We start from the raw sequence: 26,997 nt of genomic DNA on the forward strand, positions 1-26,997 counted from the left end.
AGAAGGAGAGAGTTTAACACACAAAAGAACAATTAGAGCTCCTTGGCTGGGTTTGGGGTTCAGCTGGAGCTATTCAAGAATTAGAGAAGCAGTCAATCACTTGTCTGTGCTGTTGGAGAGGATCATGAACTAGAGAAGGTTTGGATAGATAGTCTCAAGTCCTTTCTCATTCTAGTAATAATAATTGCACCAGTTATTAAATGCTCATTATGCTGGGCTAAACATTTTATAGGTCTTTTCTTGTTTAATTTTCAAAATAATGCAATACAGGTAGGTATGATCGTACTCATTTTACAAATAGAGAGACTGAGTCTAAAAATTTGGTAGGTGTTGAATTTGAACCCAAGTCAGAGTGACTCAAACCCTGTCTACTAACTATTATATTATATTATAAATGTTGTCTGGAAAAGATAAAGGTTTTGTTTTGTTTTGGTCAGAAACTCTCTTTGCCCATTCAGCCAAACGGAAGCCAAGTTGTCATCATGAAAAAAATTTTGTTGTAAACTGTAATTGTGTGAAAAGGAAACTGAAAAGCCATTATCTCAGCTGGTTTCCTTAAAATTTCTGAGAAAGTCAACACTTTTCCAAAGGAAAACTTATGCTTTTAATTGTGATCTCTGTGTTTTGAGACTGGAGAACAGAATAAAAGAAACCAACATTTCTGAAGGAAAACTTATTCTTTTAATTTTCATCTCTTTTCATTTTTAAGAATGGAGAACACGATGGAAGAATCCAGAAGCCATTGTGTTTATTTCCCCATGTGTTTTTTGCTGTTACAAAGTAAGCAAAAGCTTTTCTTTTGTTTGTCTGAATCCTTTTGAAAAAACATTTATAAAAATGTCTGTTCATGGGAAGGGAAGGGCAATTTTATTTTTTAGGGCCTCAGGGTGTCTCAAATAATCTCAAGGGGTATCCGGGATGTTTTACAAACACAATTCAAAATCACTTAAAACAAATATGTGTCTTAATCAGATTTTAAGTAGGGAGAAACTTTGAAAATCAAATAAACAGTCACAGCAGGTAGTCTAGAAACTCCAGAAATTTTTGGTGAAACTGGTTTAACAAAAACAAAACAAAACAAAAAAGGCCAGGGCAAGAGAGGGAGAAAAGAAAGGAAGGCAGGGAGGATGAGAGGAAGGAAAGAAGCAAAGAAGGAAGGAAGAAAGGAAAACAGAAGGAAACTTGGAACAAGTACTCATAAATACTTGAGATACTACTTATCAATGAGTTTTGCGTTTATTTTCTTGGGGAGAATATACTAAGGAAAATTATCATTATCTCTATTGTATTGGCTTATGGATTCACGCATTTCTTTTAATCTCTATATTATAAAACTCACAGTCAAAATTAAAAACAGTACTTTTACTTCTTTGAGTCCTGATTTTACGATCCCACAGTGGATTTTGCATTTGATTTTTTTCTTCCTATCTTAATTTACCTCTTTATTGACTTTTGAGAAATCTTTTCATCTTTAGTTTTTTTAATCCATGAAACATTTGAACTTCACTAATATCATTAATGTGGGAAGCAAATTGGGCATTCCTCCATCTCTACTAAATTATGTGGTGTAGATACTTTACATTGAAATGCAGTAAATAATTGTTCAGGATGCCAGAACTTTGAATTATCAAAAGCCATATTCAGTAAATACATATGGTCTTGGAAAACCTTGCTTTGTACTGATGCTTATCTTCTCTGCCAGTTCTGTAGGGGAGAAATTATCTTTCCTTTATTTTCATAACACCCAGCAAAGTGCCTTCCTAGAGATGAACCCATAAAAAATAGTTGTTGAATTAACGAATTCATGAATTAATGAAATTTCTTATCTTATGATAATAGGAGATTTATAAAATCTAATGATTCATTAAAATGCAATAGGAAACACCCCATATTTCCAGTAATAGCCAAAAATAAGTGATGGGAAATTTGGCATATTTTATTTTAGATTTATAATTTTTCTTTCTTAATAACTAGTGGAAATGATGGAAAATACACCTCTCACAGCTTAAAAAATGAAGAGAAATCTGTGGTTCTTTAATCATTAACGTTGGAGGGAAAAAGATGTTTAATATCTAAAGAGTAATACATTTTGATCCTTTGAATCAAGAAATCTGGCATTTCTCCATCATTCGGAAATAAATACCATGTACCATTCCGTATACAGCAACAGGATAAATGCAGATCTTAAAAGTTTCATTAAACATTCCTCTGTAAGTTAAACCCAGACACACACTCATGTCTAAATGTATTTAATATTTATTTTTTACTTTTAAAGTGATGCTATTTACATTTGACATTAGAAGGAAATCTTATCAGTAGGGCATCAGGGATTAAGCTGGGCAGTATTAAAGTTAGAACACTCACATGTTTGCAAATTTCTATGTTGTTAAAAAGAAAATCACTGTTGTTAAATAAATACTTATTTTTTAATTGTAAGTAATATGGAACGATCTGTAGGTAGTTCTAAAGTTCCATCAAGGGGCGCTTCCCAGGAGGTGTATTACTACTCTGTGAGTGTGGAGAGCAGAGATAGAAGTCAAGCAGTGGTGTTCCATGGGATATTCAGAAAAGTTAATAGTTCAGTTATTCCCAAGAAGACTTCTTGCTGCAGACCCGTTATTAATGGTCCCACTGCTCTTCTCTCTCGTTCACGCCTTCTTCTTCTTCGGGGAATGCTGATTCATTCTGGCCTTTCATATGCTTAACCCCTGAAATTATAAAAATTATGCTCAATTTATTTCTGGCAGATTCACTGCTTTGCTGCAAGAGGTAAAGAAAATGAGTGGAACGTTTTCACTGGTGTGTATGTGTTTTCTCCAAGGATCTCAACAATCTAATCTTATATAAACCTTTTAATTCACTGAGGAATAAAAACACACCCAGCCCAATTCCCATTTGAAACAGAATGTCTTTTATAGTAATTAAATTTTCTCCATTAAGAATTGCATCACTGCCTATTAAAAACCTGTTAACTAAAAATCTGCTCACAGGCTCTTACTGCCCCTCCTCAGGAGCGAGGAGATGTGTGTGTGCCATTTCTGTAACTTTCAAACAACAAAAGAATCAGAATACTGTTAGTCTTCTTTAGGAATCAAAACATACAGATTTGATTCTGAAACTTTTGTATTAAAAATTCTTCAATCACTTCCCCCAAAACCTACACAGAGGAAAACCATTGACACACCTTTGCCTGATATATAGGCTGTGTGACCTGGCCTCTCCCTACCTATCTGGCCTCATTTCCACCAGCCTTTCCTGGTTCCCCCTTTCACAGTAATTTATGCTTTAACAATACTAACCTGCTCTTCCACATTACAGGTCACTCCAGGCTCCCTCAAGCCTCCATGTCTTTCTCATTCTATTCTCTCTGCCGAATAGCTTCTTCCTACTCACCCACCTGATAACCTCCCACTCATCCTGACAGCAGCTTGCCTCCTCTGTGAAGGCTCCCCCAGTTCCCCAAGTAGACCTAGCTGGGTCTTTATCATATTTCCCCCTACTCTTGGATCACTTTCTCTTGTATCAATTACTTTATAGAACAGTATTTGTTTACATATTTTTCTCATTAGAACAAACTTGCTGATGTCAGGATTATGGGGTTTCACTTTGGGGTCCCAGACACAGAGCCTGGCAAACAGTAGGTGCTCATTAATATTGATTGCATAAATGATTGATGGAATTAATGAGGTGACACTTTGGTATATGTCTTTGGCAGTTCCACAATAATGTATATTCAGATTTTTTTCAAAATTAACTCAAATTTGGAGTATAAATCATAAGGCGACTACTACAATCATTACAAAATTATCTTTCATTTCACTTGGGTCTATTCTGTTATAACATCATACTAGCTGACACTCTGCATATAGTGATGCGTAACATGGAAAAGTTTATAGATTTTTATATTTTAGTAAATTGGTTTATGAGACTTTTCTAAATATTACTGAACAACATTGCAGTTAGAATTGATAAATGAAAGGAAGTCACTGCTCATGTTTACTAAGAAACAAAGAAACTAAAAAAAGGAAAAAAAAGAGTGGATTTGCATGTATTGCAGTCAGCAACCTCAGAGTGCCATTTGGCAAGGAATGACACCCCTGGACTTGGTTGATTATCTTGCAAAAATATTTGATAAGTTGTAATAATATTTAAATACTGTAATTTCATCTGCAAACAAAGATCACTCACAATCACCATAGAGAGAAATTTGTTGTTAACAAATGGAACTTATTTCATCATGTTATAGATTACACAGGAGAAAAAGAGGTCTAAATGCTAAGAAGGAAAAGGAGTTCAATGAGCATCCAATCAGTCACTCTGCTGGAGTCTTACATACCTGGGTCACTAAACCTCACAACTCCACGAGATAAATACCTGGATGGTGAAATCTAGACTTCAAGAAGATAAATGATTTGTTCAACTTTACAAGGATAGTGTGGTTCTAAAAGAAGTTCTGACACATCATAGTCCCTCAATATAGACTGACTGACTGACTGACTGACTCACTGACTGACTGACTGACCGACTGACTGAGTGAATGAAGCATAAAGTTCCATTGTCAGGAGACCCCAACTCATTTTCACTTTTAGCTTTTTGGATGCTAACCTAGACTCACCTATCAATCTCTAGGATTTATTGTAGGTTTACAGTACCTACTAATCTGGTTCAAACCATCTTGGCATTCCCTCTGAAGTGTTAAAGCATAGTAATCATTCAGCTGCCTGCCACTGTTTCCTGAGCTAAAATTGTCTGCACCACCCAGGATTTGCAAAGGTTCTACTGCCTCCAGGGCTCATCCCTTTTATCCTCAAAGTAACTACAGAGTAATGCAGTTGTGTTCAGACAGTTTCCCTTAAATTAGGTTTAACTTAATACCAACATTGATTTGTCTATATGAGGGAGTCAAACATTAAAAAAAATGGTAACCAAATGTCCAACTTATTAAACCATTAATCATCCACTTCCCATACTTGACTATAGGTCTACCCACTTATTTATTTTATAATGATAACGGCCACAAAGTTATACGAGAAAGCCTTCTTTAAAGTAAAATCACTCACTTGAGCAAACCTTGGAACGGGCTTTTCTCGGTCTTATTTGAGTGTGGCATTAACTATTGCCAGGTGAAAGATTTTGATGAGGCAGGGGTAGGTGACGTCACAGAGCTGTTCTGCCGAACCTCTCTACAGGACCACAGATTCCTTGGTTCCCAAAGCAGTTTACACTAACGTCATCTTTCCATTGGATAACGGATGGTTGATTAATTTGTGTTTTGAATTTTTCTTTTTTCCTTTCAGCAATGTTTGTTTGGTTATAGATGCAATAAATGCTGAGATTAATGTGTGAAGTCTGTGAAAACTGTCTAATAATTTTTCTCCCCACGCCACTCCTCCTATCCCCAAACACACATATGCCTTGTATTTAAATTTTCTTTGAAGCCTCATTCAATATTTGAGTAATTCTGGAGGTGGAGGAAAGTAACTTGCTCTGGAGGTGTTGGTGAAATTCTCAGATTCTCCTCTGCTGCCAAATGCTAACGAACACACAGGAAAACACCTCACCTGCACGTGAACTGATTCCCAGCATGTGGCAAAGGGCCTCCTGGAGCAAGAAAGACACAGACAGCCCTGCACTCGGGCAGAAGGCAGAGGGATCCCCAAAATGCACAGAGGCTCTTTTCTCCGTAACAAAATGAACATACAAGAAAAGGAGCCATATATAAGACAAGGATATGCGGTATGAATACATGAAGGAGTGAAGAAAATAGAGTTTGAGGAAAAGAAAGTAGACTGAGTAAAAGAAGGAAAGGAAAAGAAAGAAATGTTGCCCCTGCACAGAACGTCATACTCGTGCTCTTCTCCATTCTGTAGATCAGGAGGTTAAATGTGAGTTGGATGAAGTTGTAAAGTGACTGAGTGAAGAATTATGAATAATTAATCCCTAAAGGGAGGCTTACATTTGGCAAACCATACATCAATATGTTTATCGATTAATTCAGAGGGGAAAAAGGCAGGTTTATCACATTTGTAGATGACATGAAACTTGGAAGAAAAGATGACATGATGAGTGAAAAACTAGTATTCCAAAGAGCTGGAAAGAGGGCCTAAGCAATTAAGGTAGAGGTCAAAGGGAGTTTTGTTTTTAGGAAGATTATTTTGGTTCTAAAAGATAGAGAATGAGGACAACCTAGACTGAGTATAGTTAGGGATTCAGGTGACCACAATTTCAACATGACCCGACAGAGTCACCTGTTTGTAGGAACAGAGCTCTTGGCAGTGTGGGTGACATTTCTAACAGGAGAGTCAGCAGTTCAAGAGAGGAAACTTCTCCCTAACCATGTGTTGTTCAGACTTTTCTGGATTATGCTGCCCAATTCTGGATTCTGCATTTCAAGAGTTCCATTGAAGGAAGTAATTGAGATTAAAAGCAGTTTTATAAAATCTCTTCCAGAAGAATTGGATATGAAACTGCACTGTTTAGCAAAATTAAGAGAGGACAAAAGAGGCTGCCATTGAACTCCTAAAAGCCTGGAAAAAGAAATAAAATTTGTCTAAGTGGCAACTGAGAGCAGCAATAGTGTCAATAGCTGACATTCATGTGGTGAGGGCAGAGTACAGATCTTCCTAGATTTACAATGGGGTTACATTCCAACAAACCCATTGAAGATATCACAAGTGGAAAATGCATTTAATACACCTACCCTACCGGACATCATAGCTTAGCCTAGCCTACCTTAAACGTGCTCAGAACACTGATGTTAGCCTATGGTTGGGCAAAATCATCTAACACAAAGCATATTTTATAATAAAGTGTGGCATATCTCATGTGATTTATTGGATACCATACTGAAAGTGAAAAACAGAATGGTAGTATGGGTACAGAATGGTTGTAAGTGTACTGTATTTGTTGTGTACACTCATTACCCTGTGGCTACCTGGGAGCTGGGCTCACTGCCCCGCCTGGCATCACGAGACCATATCCTACTGCATGTCACTAGCCCAGGAAAAGATCAAAATTCAAAATTTGAAATATGGTTTCTTCTGAATGCATATTGCTTTTGCACCATCGTAAAGGCAAAAAATCTTAAATCAAACCATTGTTAAGTCAGGGACATTTGTATGGCTCAATATAAAGAAGAAAATTTCTAAACTCTTTATGTTTGCCCAGCAATAAGCATGTGAGTGAGCTCCCCATCACTGTGTGTGTCCAAGTCAAAGCTAAATTTCCATCTCAGGCAAGAAGGAACCCTGGATTGAGTAGCAGGGCAGGCTCACAAGCTCACCAACCCTGAGATGCATTCATATACAAAGGAGATCTTCTTTCCTACTGAATATATTGCTTTACTCTGAGTACTATAAGTTACAAAAAAGTAATTCTAACTTTAAATGACTTAGGTGGCCCAAATCCACATTTTAAAACAATTCACATGGGAAGTAGCAAATGTAAATGGATTCTTTTTTTTTCAACCACATACTTTAGACGTTTGAAATCATTCTAAAGTCTTCTGGGGAATTTGTGGATGTATTTTGAGAGCCTCTGACCCTCTTGGAATTCTATTTATACTTGTTTCTGTGGCTTTTCAGTGAAGAAGGTCCATAGTTTTCAGCAGAATCTCAGAGGGGTCTCTGACTCACAAATAGTTGTGAATATGAATCCTAGTCTAATCTCTTCACTTTAAAGATGAAAGGACAATTTCAGATGGCAAAGTGACTTGCTTAAATTCACACTGCAATCATAAGCTGGGCTGGGACACAAACCTGGACCCCTAATTCCTACTGCGGGCTCTTCACCTGGGCCACCAGGACTCAATCTACCACCACTGTTATTGATCTTTTCCAAAGTTAAAACCTGAAGGAAAATGTGGTGACTCAAGATCATAAGGCTTTTTTCATCATCAAATTCTTTCAACTTATAACTGATAGATTTAGATGTAACTTTTCAGTCTTTTTTGTCATCATTGCTGTTAGTGTTTTTAATAGAGTTTGTAAGCAGGAAGATGTACAATTTAACTTTGCCCAGCAACATTCCCAGAATGGAACCAAGTTACAAATAATGTACATGTTATTAGAAAAGAAGCAATAGGAGTTAAATATAATAAAGTTCCTACTGTGTGTTGAGCAGGAGAGAGGCACAACTACAAATCAGATGGGGATGTAGGTCAGGGGTGATGGCATGCACATAAATGAAGTTAATTTAATGAAGACATGTAGAATTAAAGCATTTGGAGAGTTCTGATGTGGGAAAGAAGAGCTCCAACTCAGGAGATAGTAATTTGGACAGCCGTTGACTGAGCAATACACTGATTAGATTAAGGGAAGCAGTAAGTCTGATTTCTAAATGAGAACACTATTTGCAAAATACATTTAACAAGCATTAGTTTTCTGAAGGCCTACTATGTACAAAAGAGTGAGTTCAGTGGCCCTAAAAGAATGATTTTTCTAATGGTTGCTTGTATATTGATCCTTCAAATTTTATCAAAAAATCATGCTAGATATACTCAAGGACTATAATTTAAGCTATAATATGGGACATCAAGTCTCCTCAGTAAAGGCCCACCATCTCTGATTGAAAATGTGCTTTGCATTTCCCCAAATGCTTTCACATGTATTTTGTTTAATCTTTTTGTCATTCATTTATAATAAATAGCTATACATTAATATACTGAGCGTCACAGAGATCAAGTGACATATTGATTTCATCCCAAAGCTAAACACACATCATGTCCTGAACTCATCTTAAATCTATCCCTTTCTACTTCATTTGGAGTAAATTACATATAAACAGCACAGTTGATCTCTGCTCTAATACGAGGACTGTTCAGTTAATATAAACTGCAAATCAACACAGGATCATTTCACTTAACCGCCCATTACTTACAGAAGCATTTCTCTGCAGAAGAATAAATGTATAATATGCTTCTCTCTTCATCATACATGAGAATAGGGGCAGCATGTTTATATGGTATTCATATGTATTCATAACTATTATATATTTATGTATATTTTACCTATCGTATATTTTACCAAAGCTGTTGCCCAAGAGTAAAACCTAGGTGAAAGGTTTAGCAGTAAATGCTGAGGAGAAGATAGGGGAGGAGGTATACTTACCTGCTATCATTAGAAGTGTGAATTCAAAGAATATCTTTGGAGAGTAATCTAGTCTCACTTATCAAAATGTAAAGTGCCCACATCTTTATCAGTAAGTCTGAGGCTGGAGCCAGGCAAGAATATGTTCTTTAATTTTGCAAGGATCCTGCTATTCAGCCTAGGGTGAGAATCACTTTGATAGACTGAGTTCCTCTTTTGCTCTCTACAGCCAAGTGCCCTTCTAATACCCCCTTTCTCTTCAAAGCTAATGCATTCCATGAACTCAGAAGTAAAGTTAAATTTTTAAGCACTACACATAATGGAGCTAAACAGTGTTGGGCAATTTCACTTAAGAAAGAGACAGAATGGCTCCCTCACCTGCCGGACTTGACTGCCATTGATTGAACACAATAGCATATCTAAAATAAAGAATACGTCAATCAACAGGAGTCCGTGGTTAGCCTTGAAAGCACTAAAAATGAAATAAACAAAAGGAGAGTTGCATTTAAAGCCACAGAACAAATGATGCCTGTGTTTTTTAAGTGTGTCCACAGAAGGATGTCCTGTGCTGGCATTATAGAAGTCTGTGTCTTCCAAGGAGAGTACCTTCCTATTGAAGCAACAATAGTCACTATTGGCTACCATAGCCTTGAAGTGCAGCAGGGCCCTATGGTCCTTCCCCCATTTCCTCAGCCTGCCTTTTGTCTGTAGAAAAACTTTAGCCAAAGAATAAGTTTAGTCAGAGAAGTGGAAAAAATGCAGAAGTAAAGGAAAGCAGTCAAACAAGACCAAATAATAATAGTTTAGTCATCAAAGTCAAGGACCTTTAGTTTCTCCTCAAGGGCTGTAGATAATATTCTGAGCCATATCCTTTGAGCCGTCTTGTAGATACTGAAACCCCCACCAGGTGGAAGAAGTTAACTACATGATGAATCAGACTGTAGCCATGACATAAGCTGCCATAATTCTGAGAATTGGCCTCAAAGAAATGGGAACAAACCGACCCTGGAACTGAAGACTAACTGTACTTCAAACAATCAAGATGACACTGATCAGTCCACCGCATGGCCAATTTCAAGGTGACTGTCAGAGATGACTGTGCTATTTCTGCATGTAGCCCCTTCCCTCCACCTATAAAAGCTCTTTCCCACTGATTGTCAGCGGGGGGAAGTCAGCCTTACGGTATTAATTAAGCCACCTGTATCAAGAATCACTTTGAACATCACTGGTCTAAATGCATCAGAGATTGTCAGATTGTAAGATTTTTTCACTCCTCAAATCTCCAGTAACCCCATACTCTCTTCACACTCAGCTGATTTTTTCAGGGATAATTGAAGTAATCATTAATGAATTGACAACAGCATGGCCAAATCTACCAAGATATTTGAATCAGTGCCCATATCTCTGCCTCCTCTCATAAGCCTCACCTCTCATTTTTTCCACCCCTCTTTTTCACAATATCTTTTACCCTTTCAAAGAATCTCCTAAAATTAAGACCTCTCTTTCTTGCATCATCAGTTTCTTCCATTCTACTAAAATAGTCCCATAACCACAACATTTCTTCCATTTCAAGAAACTGTCTCTTGACTCCACTCCACCTCTCATCACTGCCCCTTCTCTCTTCTTTAGAAAACTTTAGAGCAAAACTCATAGTATAATAAATAGACTACATCATGTTATAACCTCTCCTTAACATACTCCAATCAGACTTCTATGTTCATCACTCCATTAATAGTTCTTGTCCAAGAGGGAGGACATATGGGAACATATGTTCATGTATGACTGATTCACTTTGTTATAAAGCAGAAACTAACACACCATTGTAAAGCAATTATACCCCAATAAAGATGTTAAAAAAAAAAAAAGTACAAAGTATCAAAAGAAAAAAAAAAACTTCTTGTCAAGTTTCCCCAACATACTCCATCTGGGGAAATCCAGTGGTCAGTTTCACACCATTTTAGACAAAATCTTGGCAGCATTTAACATAAGTGGTCACTTCTTTTTGTTGAAACACTAATTTGACCTCAAGATGACCAAACACACCTGTTTCTCCACTTACCTTATTGACTACTTCTTCTTGGTCTTTTCAGCTAGACAGTCCTACTCATTCTCACCCTACATGCCAGCCAGTTCCAGGACTTGGTTATTGAATGTTTTCTCTATTTGTACTCACTTCCTAGGTGATCTCATCCAATACTATTGCTTTAAATATAATGTATAAAATTGATGATTTCCAATTGTATATTATCAGTCCCAATCCCTCATCTGAGTTCAGGTTCATAAAACCAACAGCCTAACTGTATTCTCACTTTTAAGTGTTTAATAGGCATCCCAAATTTAGTATATCCAAAACATGATCTTGATTCTGTCCCCAATCTTCAAACAAAGAGAAACAAGCACCTGGCCCCTACCAACCTTCTGTTTTCCAAATCTTTTCCATCTTAGTGAACAGAATATTCTCAGGCCCAGTGTATTCTTTGCCTCCTCTTGTTCCTTTCATACTCCTCTTCCAATGCATGACCAAATTTTGGTCTCTACATGCGAAATTGTATCCCAAGTCTAATCATTTTTCATCAGTTCCAGCACTACCACCTTAGTCCCATCCATCACTAATCTCTACCTCGAGGACTTCAATAGCCTTCTAACTTGCTTCCCTACTTTCTCTCCTTCCACCCTACAGTTAATTCCCCAAACAATTTACAGAATAATCTTTTAAAAAATTACATTATTCCTCCGATGAAAATCTTTGATGACTTCTCATTATCTTAAGAATGAAATTCAAATGCCTCACCATAAAGTTATAATCATTAAGATGCTTCATGATTAGGTTCTGTCTCCTTCTGAACTTATCTCCTTCCAACGCTCCCTCACTTGCTTGCCTACATTGGTATTTTACATAGACCTCAAACAGCCTCAGGCCTGTCCTCCTTGCTCTCTTTATTGGATTCCTCTTCTTCTGAGGGACCCACATGTTTTTTTTCTTCACCTCAGTTGGCCAATCAGGTCTTTGCTGAGATGTGATGATTTCAGAGAAGACCACTGACCGTCCCATCTAAAACATCCCATCTCTTTCTTTCCCTTACTTTCAGTCCACTTATGGTGATTTATCTTATTTTTTTTTTCCTTTCTTTAGAGCATTAATCACTCCCTGGTGTCATATGTCTTTATTTATGGAGTTCTGGTATGCCTCCCGCTAGAATATCAGCACCATGAAATCAGAGTCAATACTCTGTTTTGTTCGCTGACTGATCAGCAGAGCCCAGAACAAAGCCTGAACATTATAGATGCTTAGTGCTTTTTTTTTTTTGCAACTCGTAACTTTTTTTTTTTTAACATCTTTATTGGGGTATAATTGCTTTACAATGGTGTGTTAGTTTCTGCTTTATAACAAAGTGAATCAGTTATACATATACATATGTTCCCATATTTCTTCCCTCTTGCGTCTTCCTCCCTCCCACCCTCCCTATCCCACCCCTCCAGGCGGCCAGAAAGCACCGAGCTGATATCCCTGTGCCATGCGGCTGCTTCCCACTAGCTATCTACCTTACGTTTGTTAGTGTATATATGTCCATGCCTCTCTCTCGCCCTGTCACAGCTCACCCTTCCCCCTCCCCATATCCTCAAGTCTGTTCTCCAGTAGGTCTGTGTCTTTATCCCTGTCTTACCCCTAGGTTCTTCATGACATTTTTTTTTCCTTAAATTCCATATATATGTGTTAGCATACGGTACTTGTCTTTCTCTTTCTGACTTACTTCACTCTGTATGACAGACTCTAGGTCTATCCGCCTCATTACAAATAGCTCAATTTTGTTTCTTTTTATGGCTGAGTAATATTCCATTGTATATATGTGCCACATCTTCTTTATCCATTCATCCGATGATGGACACTTAGGTTGTTTCCATCTCCGGGCTTTTGTAAATAGAGCTGCAATGAACATTTTGGTACATGACTCTTTTTGAATTTTGGTTTTCTCAGGGTATATGCCCAGTAGTGGGATTGCTGGGTCATATGGTAGTTCTATTTGTAGTTTTTTTAAGGAACCTCCATACTGTTCTCCATAGTGGCTGAACCAATTCACATTCCCACCAGCAGTGCAAGAGTGTTCCCTTTTCTCCACACCCTCTCCAGCATTTATTGTTTCTAGATTTTTTTGATGATGGCCATTCTGACTGGTATGAGATGATATCTCATTGTAGTTTTGATTTGCATTTCTCTAATGATTAATGATGTTGAGCATTCTTTCATGTGTTTGTTGGCAGTCTGTATATCTTCTTTGGAGAAATGTCTATTTAGGTCTTCTGCCCATTTTTGGATTGGGTTGTTTGTTTTTTTGTTATTGAGCTGCATGAACTGCTGCATGTTATTGAGCTGCATGAATTTTGGAGATTAATCCTTTGTCAGTTGCTTCATTTGCAAATATTTTCTCCCATTCTGAGGGTTGTCTTTTGGTCTTGTTTATGGTTTCCTTTGCTGTGCAAAAGCTTTTAAGTTTCATTAGGTCCCATTTGTTTATTTTTGTTTTTATTTCCATTTCTCTAGGAGGTGGGTCAAAAAGGATCTTGCTGTGATTTATGTCATAGAGTGTTCTGCCTATGTTTTCCTCTAAGAGTTTGATAGTTTCTGGACTTACATTTAGGTCTTTAATCCATTTTGAGCTTATTTTAGTGTATGGTGTTAGGGAGTGATGCTTAGTGCATTTTAAGTAAAGAAATGACTAACTTCAATCTCACTTTCTTTAAAAATATTCCCTATTCAACATACAAAGACTTTTCAACATAGCCAAATTTTTTTTCAGATAAATGAACTTCTGCTCAATCCCTTTAAGTCACATCTCCTATAATAAATAGAAAAGGTAGTTTATTTTTGGCCTGGAGTTAGTTTGTTCTTCTCAGTCTCCTATAGTATTTTAGATTACCACTCTAGACTAACTTAGCAATTATGATTCTGAAACTCCACCTAGTCCAAGAAAATAGGCAGTAAATCTTAAAGATGGAAAGGAGAAATTGCACTTTCCCCAGTATATAATGTTCTGATCACCAAACACAGTTAATTAATCCCATTGGGTACATGGCTTTCACAATATAAGTAATGTAAATGGATTTGATTAAGTATTTTGGTCTCCTCAGTGATTCTCCTGTAACTTAAAATTTTCTTTTATGGGAAAGTATTAATCCTGATGAGTTGATAGTTACATGCAGTCTCAAAATCAGCTCAGTTCTCTCCTATCCTGAGGCTATTTCCCTCCCCTTTTCTCTGCGGAGGGCCTCAGCTCAGTTTGTTTCTCATTACACAGCTTGCTGGCCCTGGCTGCCAGGAAGCTTCTGAATGACGAGATTGTTCTGTTTTATCCTCTGCCTGACCCAAGGACTTGCAGTTCACACGCTGAGCTTTGCAACTCTTGCTCTGACCCTGCTTTTTTTGCTCAGATTTACCATTGTTCTCATACGCATTCTTGTGCACAGGCAGTTTTACTCTCTGACCATCCCTTTAAATAATAGCAATTCATTGTATCACCATGGGGCTCGCTGACCTACTTTCTTCTTTGATTTGCTGCCCTACAGTTGGTCTGTTTTACTTGTCTCCCACGTGTAAAATCACAGTCTCTCTTCATTTTACATAGATCTTTAACAAACTCTCCTTGGATGAGCTGATACCACTTCTTTTCTTTTCAAATTTTGATTTTATTAAGAATACTTGATGCAAAGGAGCAATTATATACTCAAATTCTATAATGAGTAGCCATTTTATATTGTTTACATGAAGAAGGAATAATAGTAATAACATTTTTGCTTAAAATGGTAATTTTCTGTTATTTCTGCCCTATAATATTTAAATGTAATAATTAGGAAAAATATGTGTTTACTTACCTAATTTACTCAGTTTCTCAACACATGAGTATCAGTTACCTGCGAAAATTTTTTCAATACCAAAATTAGAACACTCCAACCCCGCTCAGACATTATAAATTAATTGCCCTAAAACCACGGCTTTTGAATTTCCAAATTCTTCTCTTGAAAGCAAAAACAATCTTACTTTCAGTATACATACATTGCATTCAATTTACAATCACCTTTGTCTTAGAAAAATTCTAAAATTATTAATAAAAATTAATGTAAGCTTTTTCAAAAACCCTTGTTGAATTTCATTGTTTCAGAGGCAAAATTCTCTTAAAGTATGTTTATGGCTTAGCACACCCAAAATTATTTGAAATTTTTTCAGTTTGTTCCCTTAACTTACTGTGTATCTAGTCTGTTTACCTTTTCTTAGATATTTATTTCATTTCTTCCTCAAATAATAGACACTACTCTGAGGGAAAAAAATATATATATATATATATAAATATATAATATATAAATAAAATAAATATATATATAAAACTGAAAGTAACCATCAGATTTTTAGAGATAAAATGAAATTATTGAGAATGAACACTATTATTTCTGGCTTGATACACTGACTAGAAACAGTCTCCAATTTGCTAGCACAAGGTAGCTGGGCCTCTCAGAGAAGATACCAGAAGGGCCATTTGGCTAGGGCCTCTTATGCAAAACTGGCCATGATTTAGACTTTTGATATTATCTCCAAATGTTCATATAGACAATAACAGATATATTTATTGACATATTTATTGACAAATTTATTGACAATACTTTTTTAAAGTACCACTCATAAAACTTCACACATACATCTGATTACTGGACCATACTACCTGGATCATACCATGATTTATTCTTTTTTTATAAATATTATAATTATGAATAGTTCAATTATATCATATTGTAAATTTTGTTGTCAAATGAAAATATTGACAATCCCATCATTTTTGCAATCCTGTTTTGGCATCTCTTCATTTGTTATTATAGGGAACCTCAAGAAAGGAGCATGACCAGACCCCTTTATCCTCCAGAAGGCTTTAGTAAGGGAGCCATATAAACCAATGGACATGGAAGAAGAATAGCCTGTACCCCTGTTCTAATCCCTTCTAGTCTCCTCCCCACAAACTATATTAGCCTAGAGACCTAGATTGAGAAAAGAGCTTTTTCTCAATCATAGAAGCATGTCCTTTCAGGGTCGAAAGAACTTTAAAAAGCAGTCTTGAGTTCAAAGGACAGTCCAACTGCCTCTTAACATATATACATACACACACACATACACACACACACACACACATACACACACACACATACACTGCCACCACCACCACCATCATATTAAGATGTGAACCAAGGCCTGTTTTCTGAAGTCCCACAGCGAAGAGCAATCATTCAATCCAGAACACAGTTCTTTGGACTTTATTCTGTATTCTCTGCCTTGTGCCACACCAGACACAAGAAGTGACAAAAATGCTGGTGCCTGGGAGTCCCAGGGGACTTCCCTTCCCGCCTTCTCTTACCCAACCACAACCTGGCTGCCTGATGTCCATGCAAAGCCACTAAGAGGTAAAATGTCTTCCATGGTATGTGGAAGCTGGACACTCTAGGAAGATTCTCTAATGGATGTTTTGTGAGATTGAAATGGACAGTTAGTATAATAATTTAGGCAATATCATAGACTGTGTTTCTATAAATTGGCCTAAAAAAAAAAAGGCATTGATTCTGTGTATCCTTAGTTCCAAATCCCTTACAAATCAAGTTTCTGAGCACAATCCTTTTTTATAATTGGAGGCTGCATGTTCTGGAAATTCACCAACAGTACTACCAGAATATAATTAGAAGTGGGTGGAAATAAGAGGTATAATTTTCTAAGTTTCTAAGAAAGATTTACTTCTCAACAAGTAACATTATCCCCCAGATATTCCTGATTTGTTCTTTATAATGAGTGTCTACTGTTTAGTCTTTTCTCTACTCTCCCCTGCTTACAGGGAATGACTGTTCTCCCCACTCACTTTCCTTCAGGAACCACTCTTCTCCCCACTCCAAACACAAGGTACAAATCAGCAGTGCCTGTTTCGTATATTATCTTGTCCTCTGGCCACTGTGCCAAAGCCAGGGGTATCTGACCCACGCTGGGTTAAGTATAATCCTTCCCCCATGATCTTACTGTCAGAAACCAAGTCATTATAAGAGAGTTTTTAATTTATGGATGGTGTACGATGTTAAACTTGTTTGCTCTTGATGGCCAGGTTTCCTACTTAAGGAGATAGCTGGTCTGCAGTGGACCATAGGGAGGATGAAATTGACAGGTAAAATAAAGGAAATGGAAGAGATGGCAGACTTTGATTCTCTTTGTTTCCTGAGGCTCAGCTTCCTTTCCTTTCTTTCCTAGTAGTTTGTTTTCCCTTAATAGCATAAAGTAACCAAGTAATCTTGCAACAAATTTTCCTTTTGCCTAAGCTAATTAGGTTTGAGTTTTGACATGTGAAACCCAAAGTGTCCCAAATAGTCTATTCTCTCTTATGTCTTCCCTGTGATCTCCTTCTGGGATGGAAGACAGAAAAGGAAAATGAAAGGCAACTGGGGTATTCCTTTTCCCCCCCATACCTCCATCTTTGAATGCAACTTATAATGAGCTGAGAACCAGACAAAAATGGAAAATATTCCGATATGTCTCAGGAGTGACCTTCAAGTTAAATCTAAACCTTACACTAATGATTGGAACTAAAGTAATAAAAAACATTTAGGACATCTTTTACAAAGACAGTAATTGTCTCCCCACAGGCAAGGCATCTTTTGAAGAATGAATATCAGACTTTCAGGTCAGGGGTCAAAATCATCACAACTGGTTTCATGCTTTCTTTGGTTCCTGAGGCAATAATTTTATTACTACAAAGCCTTGTGCATTCCTGGTCAGTGCTCATTGTGTGGATCTGTAAATAACCAGATGACAGAATTTGAGTGATTATAAAAGAAGTATTTTGCCCAGAATTGTCACAACCTAGGTTTTCGAATGCTTAAAATTTGTCAGTTTTCTCAGAGTAAACACTTACTTCAGTGAATTGTGGAGAAGACATGCCAGATACTGACACACATGATATCATAACACATTAAAAGCAATCTCCTGGAGATTCTAGGAAAACATAGCAAAGAAAAACTTTTTAAAAATTCCCCCCCAAATTAGCTCTTGAGCTCCTCATCATCATTATTTCAATTTGGTTTTGAAAATACAAGTAAACAGAATCCATAATTCTTGATACCATTTATTTTGTTGTTTTTGTTCATCTGTATTTTCCCACTCACCTAATTGATCCTTGTACTATGATCATAGTTAATTTTAGATAAAAGTGAGGCTCAGTTTAAGCATGACTTACCCCAACCTCTTTGTGGGGCATCCAATGTGTCTTGGACTGGAGGATTACTTTGGAAGTTTCATCCACTTTCCTTCCTGGTTCCTCCTAGGGGGATGTGCGGATCAATTTGATACATATCTCTGAGTTCTTCTACAGGAAGTAAGGCCCCCACCCAGGTGGAGGATGGTAACTTCAGGCTGAGCAAAGAATGTGGACCCCAGGCCAGTTGGAACCAGAAGGCTGATGGTTGAGATTTCTGGAACACCACACTGTTACCTCACCACAAGCCAATCAGAGGAAAGTCACACACCCTGCAGACCTCCCTCCAAATCTTGCCTATAAAAACCTCTTCCCTGAAACCCATCGGGGAGTTCAGGTCTTTTGAGCACGAGCCATCCTGCTCTCCTTGCATGGCCCTGCAATGAATAATCCTTTCTCCACTCCAAGTGCCGGCGTTTTGGTTTGTTTGGCCTCACCGTGTGTCAGGCACACAAACTTGGGTTTGACAACAGTAGTACGTATTTACTGAAAAAAAATCCATGTGTAAGTGGAACTAAGCAGTTCAAACCTATGTTGTTCAATGGTAAACTGTAGTTCTTTTCCCACTATGACATCCAATTTCTCATTCCTGTTGGGCCAAGATCTCATTCTTCTAGTCACAATGTATTCCTAATTGAAGATTTACCTCCATTCCCTTGCAGTATAATATGATAAACATTTTAACAATTTTTTTTTCCTGAAGAATATGACTTCTTTTCTCATAGTCCAAAGAAAGTTTCAAGTATGGCAATTTTAATCCAGGTGTCAAGAAAGACAATAATAGATGGAGATGATTCAGAAAATCAGGACTTTATATTTCTCCTTACATCATAATATTTAGACAGCTGCTTGTTCTCTGCCTATTTGTAGAGCTGATGCTACTTAGGAATAAGGCAGATATTTTTCCACGACTGTACTAATTTCAAATATTCTGAAGTACTTTTTCCATAAATTATGGAAATGTCCTACTCCTCCTGAACTACTTCCTGCACCAATATTACTGCAAAATTGCAAATGAACTTAGTCCTGATTTTTTTTTTTTCCTAGAAAATGTCATCGCCAAAAGAATGTAGAAAGATAGATTACATCTGTTGAAGAGTCAATTACTGAATCAAATTTTTCAGTTTTTTTTTTAAACAAAGTTATTTTAGGGCACTTATTATGATAGCCCAATTATTTTTAGATATTTGTTCTTAGGTTAATACTCTGTACACAAATAAGTGTAGATTGGTGTGTGTTGAGACAGAACAGCTTGTACCTTTTTTGCTACATACCAAATATCATCATAAGAAGCCACAACCATCATACTTGAAGAAAATCCAAACTTAATGAGCATTGTTTTTTCTATTTCTTGTACTTATGAAGTCTCCAAATTAAGAAGAGCTTGTGTTCCACAAACATGCTTGTAAGGTGTTTAGAACTCAATCTATTTTTCTATAAAGACATGTAAAATGTGGGGAATTTTGTTTTATTTTTCAAGACTGCTGACATACAAATCCTCCAGAGGACCTACATTTGCTGTTTTGGTAAACATTCATTCATGCAGTGGATGCTGGGCTTTGGGGCCTGTGCCAGTGATGGCACCAAGGATTCAGAAAAAAAAAAAAATAAAAGGTAGGTTATTATGCATGTGAAAGAAAAGAAACACATTTGCTTTTGGAAGAGAAGGGATGGAATCCACAGGAGCTGGGCAGCATCTGAGGGAAGGAAGAGAAGAGAGGACATCTGCTGGATCACAAGAGAGGCAGGAGGGACCTGGAAGACAGACCTGAAAGAAGAGAGGTCACTCACGAAGATTTTAAGAGGGTTTACTTTGGAGTATCTGATATTAAACCCTCCCCTTATTTTATCTTATGAAATTGTTGGTAAATTCTACATTGCTGTTTACATCTGTGTGCAATAAATATACTCCAAGAAGCAGGAAGAGAAAAATGGGAAGAACATAGTTCAGGTTTCATGACAGTTATTCAGGGAAGCCTTCAGTGCCTATTTAACCCATAAAGATACAGAAATGCAGAAGCAACGGTTCCATTTTTTTTTAATTAAGAAGTTGAGTATTTTATTATTAAACTTTATTTTCCTGCAAGGCTGTTGCTTCAGTGTCTAAAAATAGCACCAGCAAACACAGTATATTGCAAAATTAAGACAGTGTTGTTCTTTATCTGACACTGTACAACTAACAAAAACTCTTCTCCACTGCCAGTTATTTCTAATGGGAAGATCATTAGGTATTTTGACCCAAATTCAGGGATGGCTGTAAGCAAGTTACAGTATTATATAAGGCTTAAGATAACAATGTTATCTTTGAATTACATAATTTTTACAACTAGTTTTACCACAGTTTCAGGAATTCTGAATATTATAACTGGAGCCTATCCTAAAAATCATAGGGTGCTGTGAAAAAGATGCATAGTGTTTACGTGAAGTCATTAGGAAATTAAGGGGTATTTTCTTCAGGTAACGTGGCAAGCAGTTCCTTTTGCTACAAGCTGCTTTTTAAAAATCTCTCCACCACTAACTTAAGACAACTATGCTAGATTAAGTTGTTTCAAACTAGTTTATTTAGGGGTTCCATCTTCACTCCTCATTTTATGTATTTCTCATATGCATCTTCACACATCTAGTACTGAAAGGTTAGTGAGTGTCATCTTGATCAGCCAACCATCTTCATAACGAGATACGTTGACAAGCCCTGGATTTTCTGCTAGAGCTGCATTCATTTCAGTTACTTCTGCTGAGAGAGGAGACTAGCGTTCACCAGCAGCTTTCGCACTTTCCAAAGCACCGAATGAGTATGTTCAATTTTGTCCCAGCTTCACGCAAACTACAGTAAACAACAGCTCCAAAGCTTCCAAAGCAAAATTGCCGATCCCCACACTATTCCAACAGCGTTTTCTGTTGTTATCCATTCAAGGGTGTCTGTTAATTTACACTCGGAGAACGGAGGTGGGCCGGTGCGCAGCGCCTGCAAGGCGTCCACCAGCCGCCCGCCCTCAGCCTCCAGGGACCTGGACGGACACTGCAACCCCGGCAGCCTCTGACCCCGGCGCAGAGACGCTGCGCAGGCGTATAGAATGCAGACCTGCGCTGTGCGCAGCACCACGTGCCGCGTGCGCCATGTTCGCCTTGTTCGCCATATTCGGCTTCTTCTCCGGGCTGCGGAGCGTCCTTTTAAGGGCAGGTCAACGCTGGCCTCGTTTCTGTGACCAAATACATTTCAAGTTACAATGGGAGTGCCAGAAACAATTTCTTCAAATCCCGTCAGTTCCATGGAAAGAATTAAGGAGTAAACCGGTCACTCATAGCCCCACAGTAAGCCAACTTTTTGTTTTCTTGTCAATTCACTCAAGATTGGTTTAAGTGTATGGAGAGGGGAAGGGAGGAGAGGATTCTCAGTATTTGTTCTATGTATGAGTGATTGATTCCTAATATGTTTCTTATGATGTGCTTTAAAACGCGTCATGGAGTATGTGGTGTGTGTACATGTACAGGAACGAATATGTGTTAATTTTATCGACCCTTAGGAAGGGATTATTAGTATTTCAGGTACACTAATCAGGACTAACACTCCAGGGAGTGAGTTAGCATTTGAAGGACACTAATGGAAAACTTACATAAGAAGAGCACCGTTTGTAACTCCGATCAATACCAGAAAGTTTTACATTAGCATATAGTATGTTAGAAACAATTTTTCTTCAGGGAAATAAGAGGTGTTCAAGATACGTCTACTGGCTAGATACATTGAATGCATACATTCATTGCATTTTCATGAACAGGGTTTAAGAATCTAGTAAACCTCATAGTGTACACTCTTCAAAGTGGAATGTAATTTCGGAATTCCAGTCTGTTCTGTATGCGGTCTTTGTCACTTGATTCTGACTAGAAGTTTAAATTAACCCTGCCCCTAGAAAATTGTCCCCTTTGCCTTGAGTAAACCTTTTATGCAAGTCGCTTGTTGGAGATCTTAAAAGGACAGAGGGCTGAGTTGCATTGAGATTTCAGAGCAACTTGTATGGGTCTGACGGAGGGGGCTGCTTGTTGACAAATATTTGCATGTGTGACAGAATTAGACGCCAGCCATGCTGATTATCTGAAGGAAAGAAATTGCGGTAAAGGAAACTGAAAATATAAAGGCATAGAGTCTGGAGGGAGCTTGATATATTTAAGAAAAAGGAAGAGGGCCATTGAAGACAGAAAGTAGGAGTGCATTTAAAGCCAAGTGGAGAGTTGTGAAGGGAGTTCAGTGGATTGGAGCAGCCAGGTCATATAGGATCTGATTAGCCATGGTGAGGAGTTTAATCTGTTTCTAAGGATAAAAGAAAACCCCATTGGAACACAAATTGCCTGTTAGTTGAATACTGTCAATGTCATGGATTGCAAGCACATTTGCCTAAAAGGCCAGGAGAGATGAAGCAGCCATACTATACAAAACATTAGCTCAAGTTCAATAATAAATGGAAATTGACAACAGATTTAGGGGTTAAGGATACCATAGTGAATGGTGAGGACTTTGGCAAATGAAGATCACGTGCTTCATCTTGTGAACCTATGTCCTGGGTGGTGGTGGTGAAGGGACAGCCTCAAATCAGATCCAGGTGATTGTTGTCATGCTGAAATATGAGTCAAGTATTGCCACATCCTCCGGCTTTCCAAGACAAGCAGTACATCTGAATTGCTGCATTAAATCTAATGTTTAAACGATGGTAGCTAATTAAAAAGAAAAATAAATCAGTATGTGGGATAGACAAATCATGAACTGAAATGGGGCTCTCGGACTACCATAAATAATCTCTGATCTATATAGTGAATGTTTACCTTTCAGTATATATGAAATCTCTCTTGAGCTTACTTTCCTTATAAATTACAGCTTAATTATCCCTACTTTGCAGAAAAAGGAATAAAATCTTTCAAGCTAACCCCAGCAAAATTTAATTTCTACACTCCAACATCTTTTCATTTAGCAAGTATTTGTTGAGTGCCCACCATGTTGTAGGGGTTGAAATATATGAATGAACAAAAGATAAAGATCTCTGCCCCTGTGAACTTTATAGTCCTGGGAGGACACTTAGATTTAAAGGATAAGTGGGAATAGCAGGAAATGAAGAGGTCACAAAGGAGATTGAGGTGGAGAGGTGAAGAAGACAAATGGTAAAGGTAACAAAAAGTGAATTATACAGTATTATGAAGGTCTCGATGCTCTGGAGAAGAGAGAAATAGAGCAGGATGGGGGGGCGTTGGGAGTGCGGATGGTCTTGGAAGGATTTCCACAACATCTCCAATTCCAGAATTCTTAGGATCTGCCTCTGCTCTCATATCTAGAACTTCATTTTATCCTTTCTCAAGTGCCTTCTTCCCCTCAGTTTATAAATGTCCTCAAATGTAGTCAAGTATCTTCTATCCTAAAAATAAACAAACAAACAAAAAGCTCCTTTAACCATGCATATTCTTCTTGCTTGTATCTCATCCTTTAAGAAAGGAGCTTTCTAAACTGCTGGTCCCACTTTCTCACATCCTGTTCACTCAACAACCTACTCTGATATGACTTCCACTCCAGTCTCTGTACCAGAACTGTTTATAGATGACCTTTGATTGGCCTCATCCAAACACCAACTTGGTGTTTCTTAAGCTTTAATCTTATTTCACCGTTCCCCAGTCTTTGCCATTGTTAAATATTTACTCTTTCTTGAGGATTCAACTTCTCTTAGCTTCTGAGATATTCTACCAGTGACCTCCCTGCTGCGTTTAATTACTCCTCCTTCTGTTTCCTTCGTGTTTTATTTTTCTGCATTTACTACCTTCTTCTTAAATGTTAGCATTCCCGCAAGGTAATTATTACTTCTTTAAGGCTAGGAAGTCCTTCACTAACACAGGCATCAGAACCTCAACATATCCAAAACTATACACTCATTTATTCTCTTTTAATCTTGGTTAACTGGTCTTGGTTAACTGCTTTCAGTATTTGTTTCTGCAAAAAGAAGGTAAAACTTTTGGATCATTTCATCTGCCCTGGGAAACATGTTGCTTATTTTTATTTTCAAATTTTAAAGTTTTTATTTTTTAAAATGATGGTTTATATTCTCATGCAACTGTGAAGATTACATGTGTGAATAGAGAATTTGGGTATAAAAAATTAAACACGTGTTATGAGAAACTTATTAGTTATCATCCATCTGAAAGCATTTGACTTTCAAAATCTGGCATATTGCCTAAATTTATTCTTCAAGAGATTAAGTTTATATTGTCATTTCTGGAAGATTGCATCTGGAATGTCTTTATCAGTTCATCCTACACTATCTTTTTAAATAAGATTCAGTTTAAATATTAAGCACAGCATTTAAAGAAACTGAGCTTATCTAATCATCAGAGGTTAGGGCAGAAAAAAATTATCATCTGGTTTTCATCTGTTACAAATAGCAAATGTCACCCAATTTACTACTTGTGTAAGGTTGAGAAAGACATCCTTCACCAATTCACTCCCTGCAGCCTTATTTTCAGAAAGTATATTCAACTACATAGCTTCATCACAGATGCACATATACACACACACACAAATTTATAGTTCAAGAGTACTGTTTAACAGTACATTGACATAACATCAGGTGAGAAAATGAACTTTGGCTTTGATTCTGAACTGCTACCCAATCAGAATTAGCATTTATATGTATATAAAATATTATTGGATGGGTTTGTTAGGTCTCCGTAGACAAGAATATCCAAACAAAACATACATACTATGCATATATACTAAAGGAAAATGAATCCATTTCATCTTGAGAGACTAAATATTTATACTTGAAATGTTTTGCTTTTGGTCAGGTGTTGAAATGAAAACCAAATTCAAATGTATAATTTATAAATATAAGTATTAAGAGAGAACATACTATAAGCATGTAAAATGGAATATAAATATAAATTGTTTAAAAATACATGTGCTCTTGGAAGATAATGCTGGGCACAGAGTAAAACAGGAGGTTTATTTACCTAGAAAATAACATTATTCTATCTAAATTTTAGATATGTACTATTTTTCATTTTACTGGTAACAAAGCATATAATTAAGAATACTACCAAATTAATCAGCAATATAGTGATGATTATTGTGATTAAAGGAAATTGCCATCTGGTTATGTTACTCTGAGTACTTTTTTTATACTTTAAATAGTACTTGCTTTGTGCTGTGTAATGAAAATGAGACTTTATAGAAATATCTATACCTGCTTGCATTTATAAAAAGGCAAAAAAACTAAATGTGAGACAAAATACACAATCCACAAACAATTATGATTGTGGAAGAAATACATGAAACATTTATCTCAAAACTGGCAGATTTTTGAAGTTCCTGAAAAAGGGCTAGCTTTTCCAACTTGGAAATACACACTGGGTAGCAAATGCTCATGCTTATGCTTGGAACAATTTGAGACACCAAAAGACTTATAGTGTTGGTAGCTGGGCCAGTTAAAACTGCAAGTGAGAATTAATGCCTTCCTTTTACTATCCTTTCTAAGCTACTGCTGAGTGGTAGTGGTCTTGAAGGATTTGGCTTTCTATCTACCTACAACTTTAAACAAGAATTTACTACTGATAGTCCTTTCCGTGGTAGTATTTAGTTGTTCTTGTGTTGCGATAATGTAAACAGCTGGGATCTATTTCAGAATTGTCTGGCTCCAGCTGGACATGCCTTTAAAAAAGAAAAAACCCTTTTGTTCAGAGCTGGGTTTTCACTGTAATCACAGAATTTAGTTTACAAAACCAAGACATAAATGGTGTTCCTGCACGGAGCTGGTTTGACTTGGTTGTCTAGAGAGAAGAAACTCCAACTGCTTGTTCTTTCCTTTCCTCTAGCATTTGAGATTGTCTCACTCCATTAAAAAGGCCTAGAGGTCTAGTTCCTAGTGGGATTTTGTTAAGTAGTGTAAGTGAATTTAAATAAGAGATGTTGTGTGCACCAAAGAATGATTCTGACTCATTTAGGTCAAGCGTGTTTATCCCATTCTTGCTAGTAGAAACTCTATTAGTGAAATTTTTTGTCTTAGTCTTGATTACATTAAACCAAACATGTAGAGCTAAGGAAAGAACACATTACCAAGGAGCAGAGACAAAGAAATAATCAGTGTAGTTGAAATATCCACAAAACTTTTCAGGGCAAGAGGAATCAAGTGATAAGAAAACTGCCAAACGCTGAGTCAGCCTCGCCTGATTGTCAGTCTCTGCGTAGCCATGGGAAATCACTTGTTCCTTGGTTAGAGCCTCACTCTGTGTCCCTGTCACCGTGACTGCTACCCATGAACTCTGATGACCAAGCAGGCAGAAAACACCACCACGGGGCTGCTATGGATGAATATCAGTAACCCTCCTCCAAACTTCATCAAACTGGTTTCCAGTTTAGAAGTCTATTGAAACTTATGTATGTGGACTAGAAAATTTGTATTGAGTCCATGTTGAGTCCCCTCAGTATATGAATCCCAAAACATGTGTGAAGTATCTGTTTTTAGTACTCTAAAGCATGTTAGAATCTACTGATAGTAAAATCCCTGAGTAGAAAGTGGGAGGTTGTTGATACCACTTTACTTGTTATCCCAATAAAGCACACGGAGTAAATGTCCAAGGCAGTTGCCTAAGAGATCTATCTGTAAAGTTTTAAATCT

The 26,997-nt window shown here is 37.2% G+C and overlaps 1 protein-coding gene across 2 annotated transcripts in view; it reads right to left on the reverse strand.

Annotated features, from left to right (window-relative positions):
* Positions 1-2,619: 2,619 nt before the first annotated feature.
* Positions 2,620-26,997, reverse strand: part of PPP1R1C (protein phosphatase 1 regulatory inhibitor subunit 1C) — a 128,257-nt gene continuing 103,879 nt past the window's right edge. For both annotated transcript variants that reach the window (XM_060015624.1, XM_060015623.1), the window contains exon 5: positions 2,620-2,708. In XM_060015624.1, the coding sequence (XP_059871607.1) occupies positions 2,620-2,708 (89 nt within the window). The remainder of the gene's footprint in view (positions 2,709-26,997) is intronic.

The sequence above is a fragment of the Delphinus delphis genome, chromosome 7, assembly GCF_949987515.2.
Source record: "Delphinus delphis chromosome 7, mDelDel1.2, whole genome shotgun sequence".
Classification (NCBI taxonomy): Eukaryota; Metazoa; Chordata; class Mammalia; order Artiodactyla; family Delphinidae; genus Delphinus; species Delphinus delphis.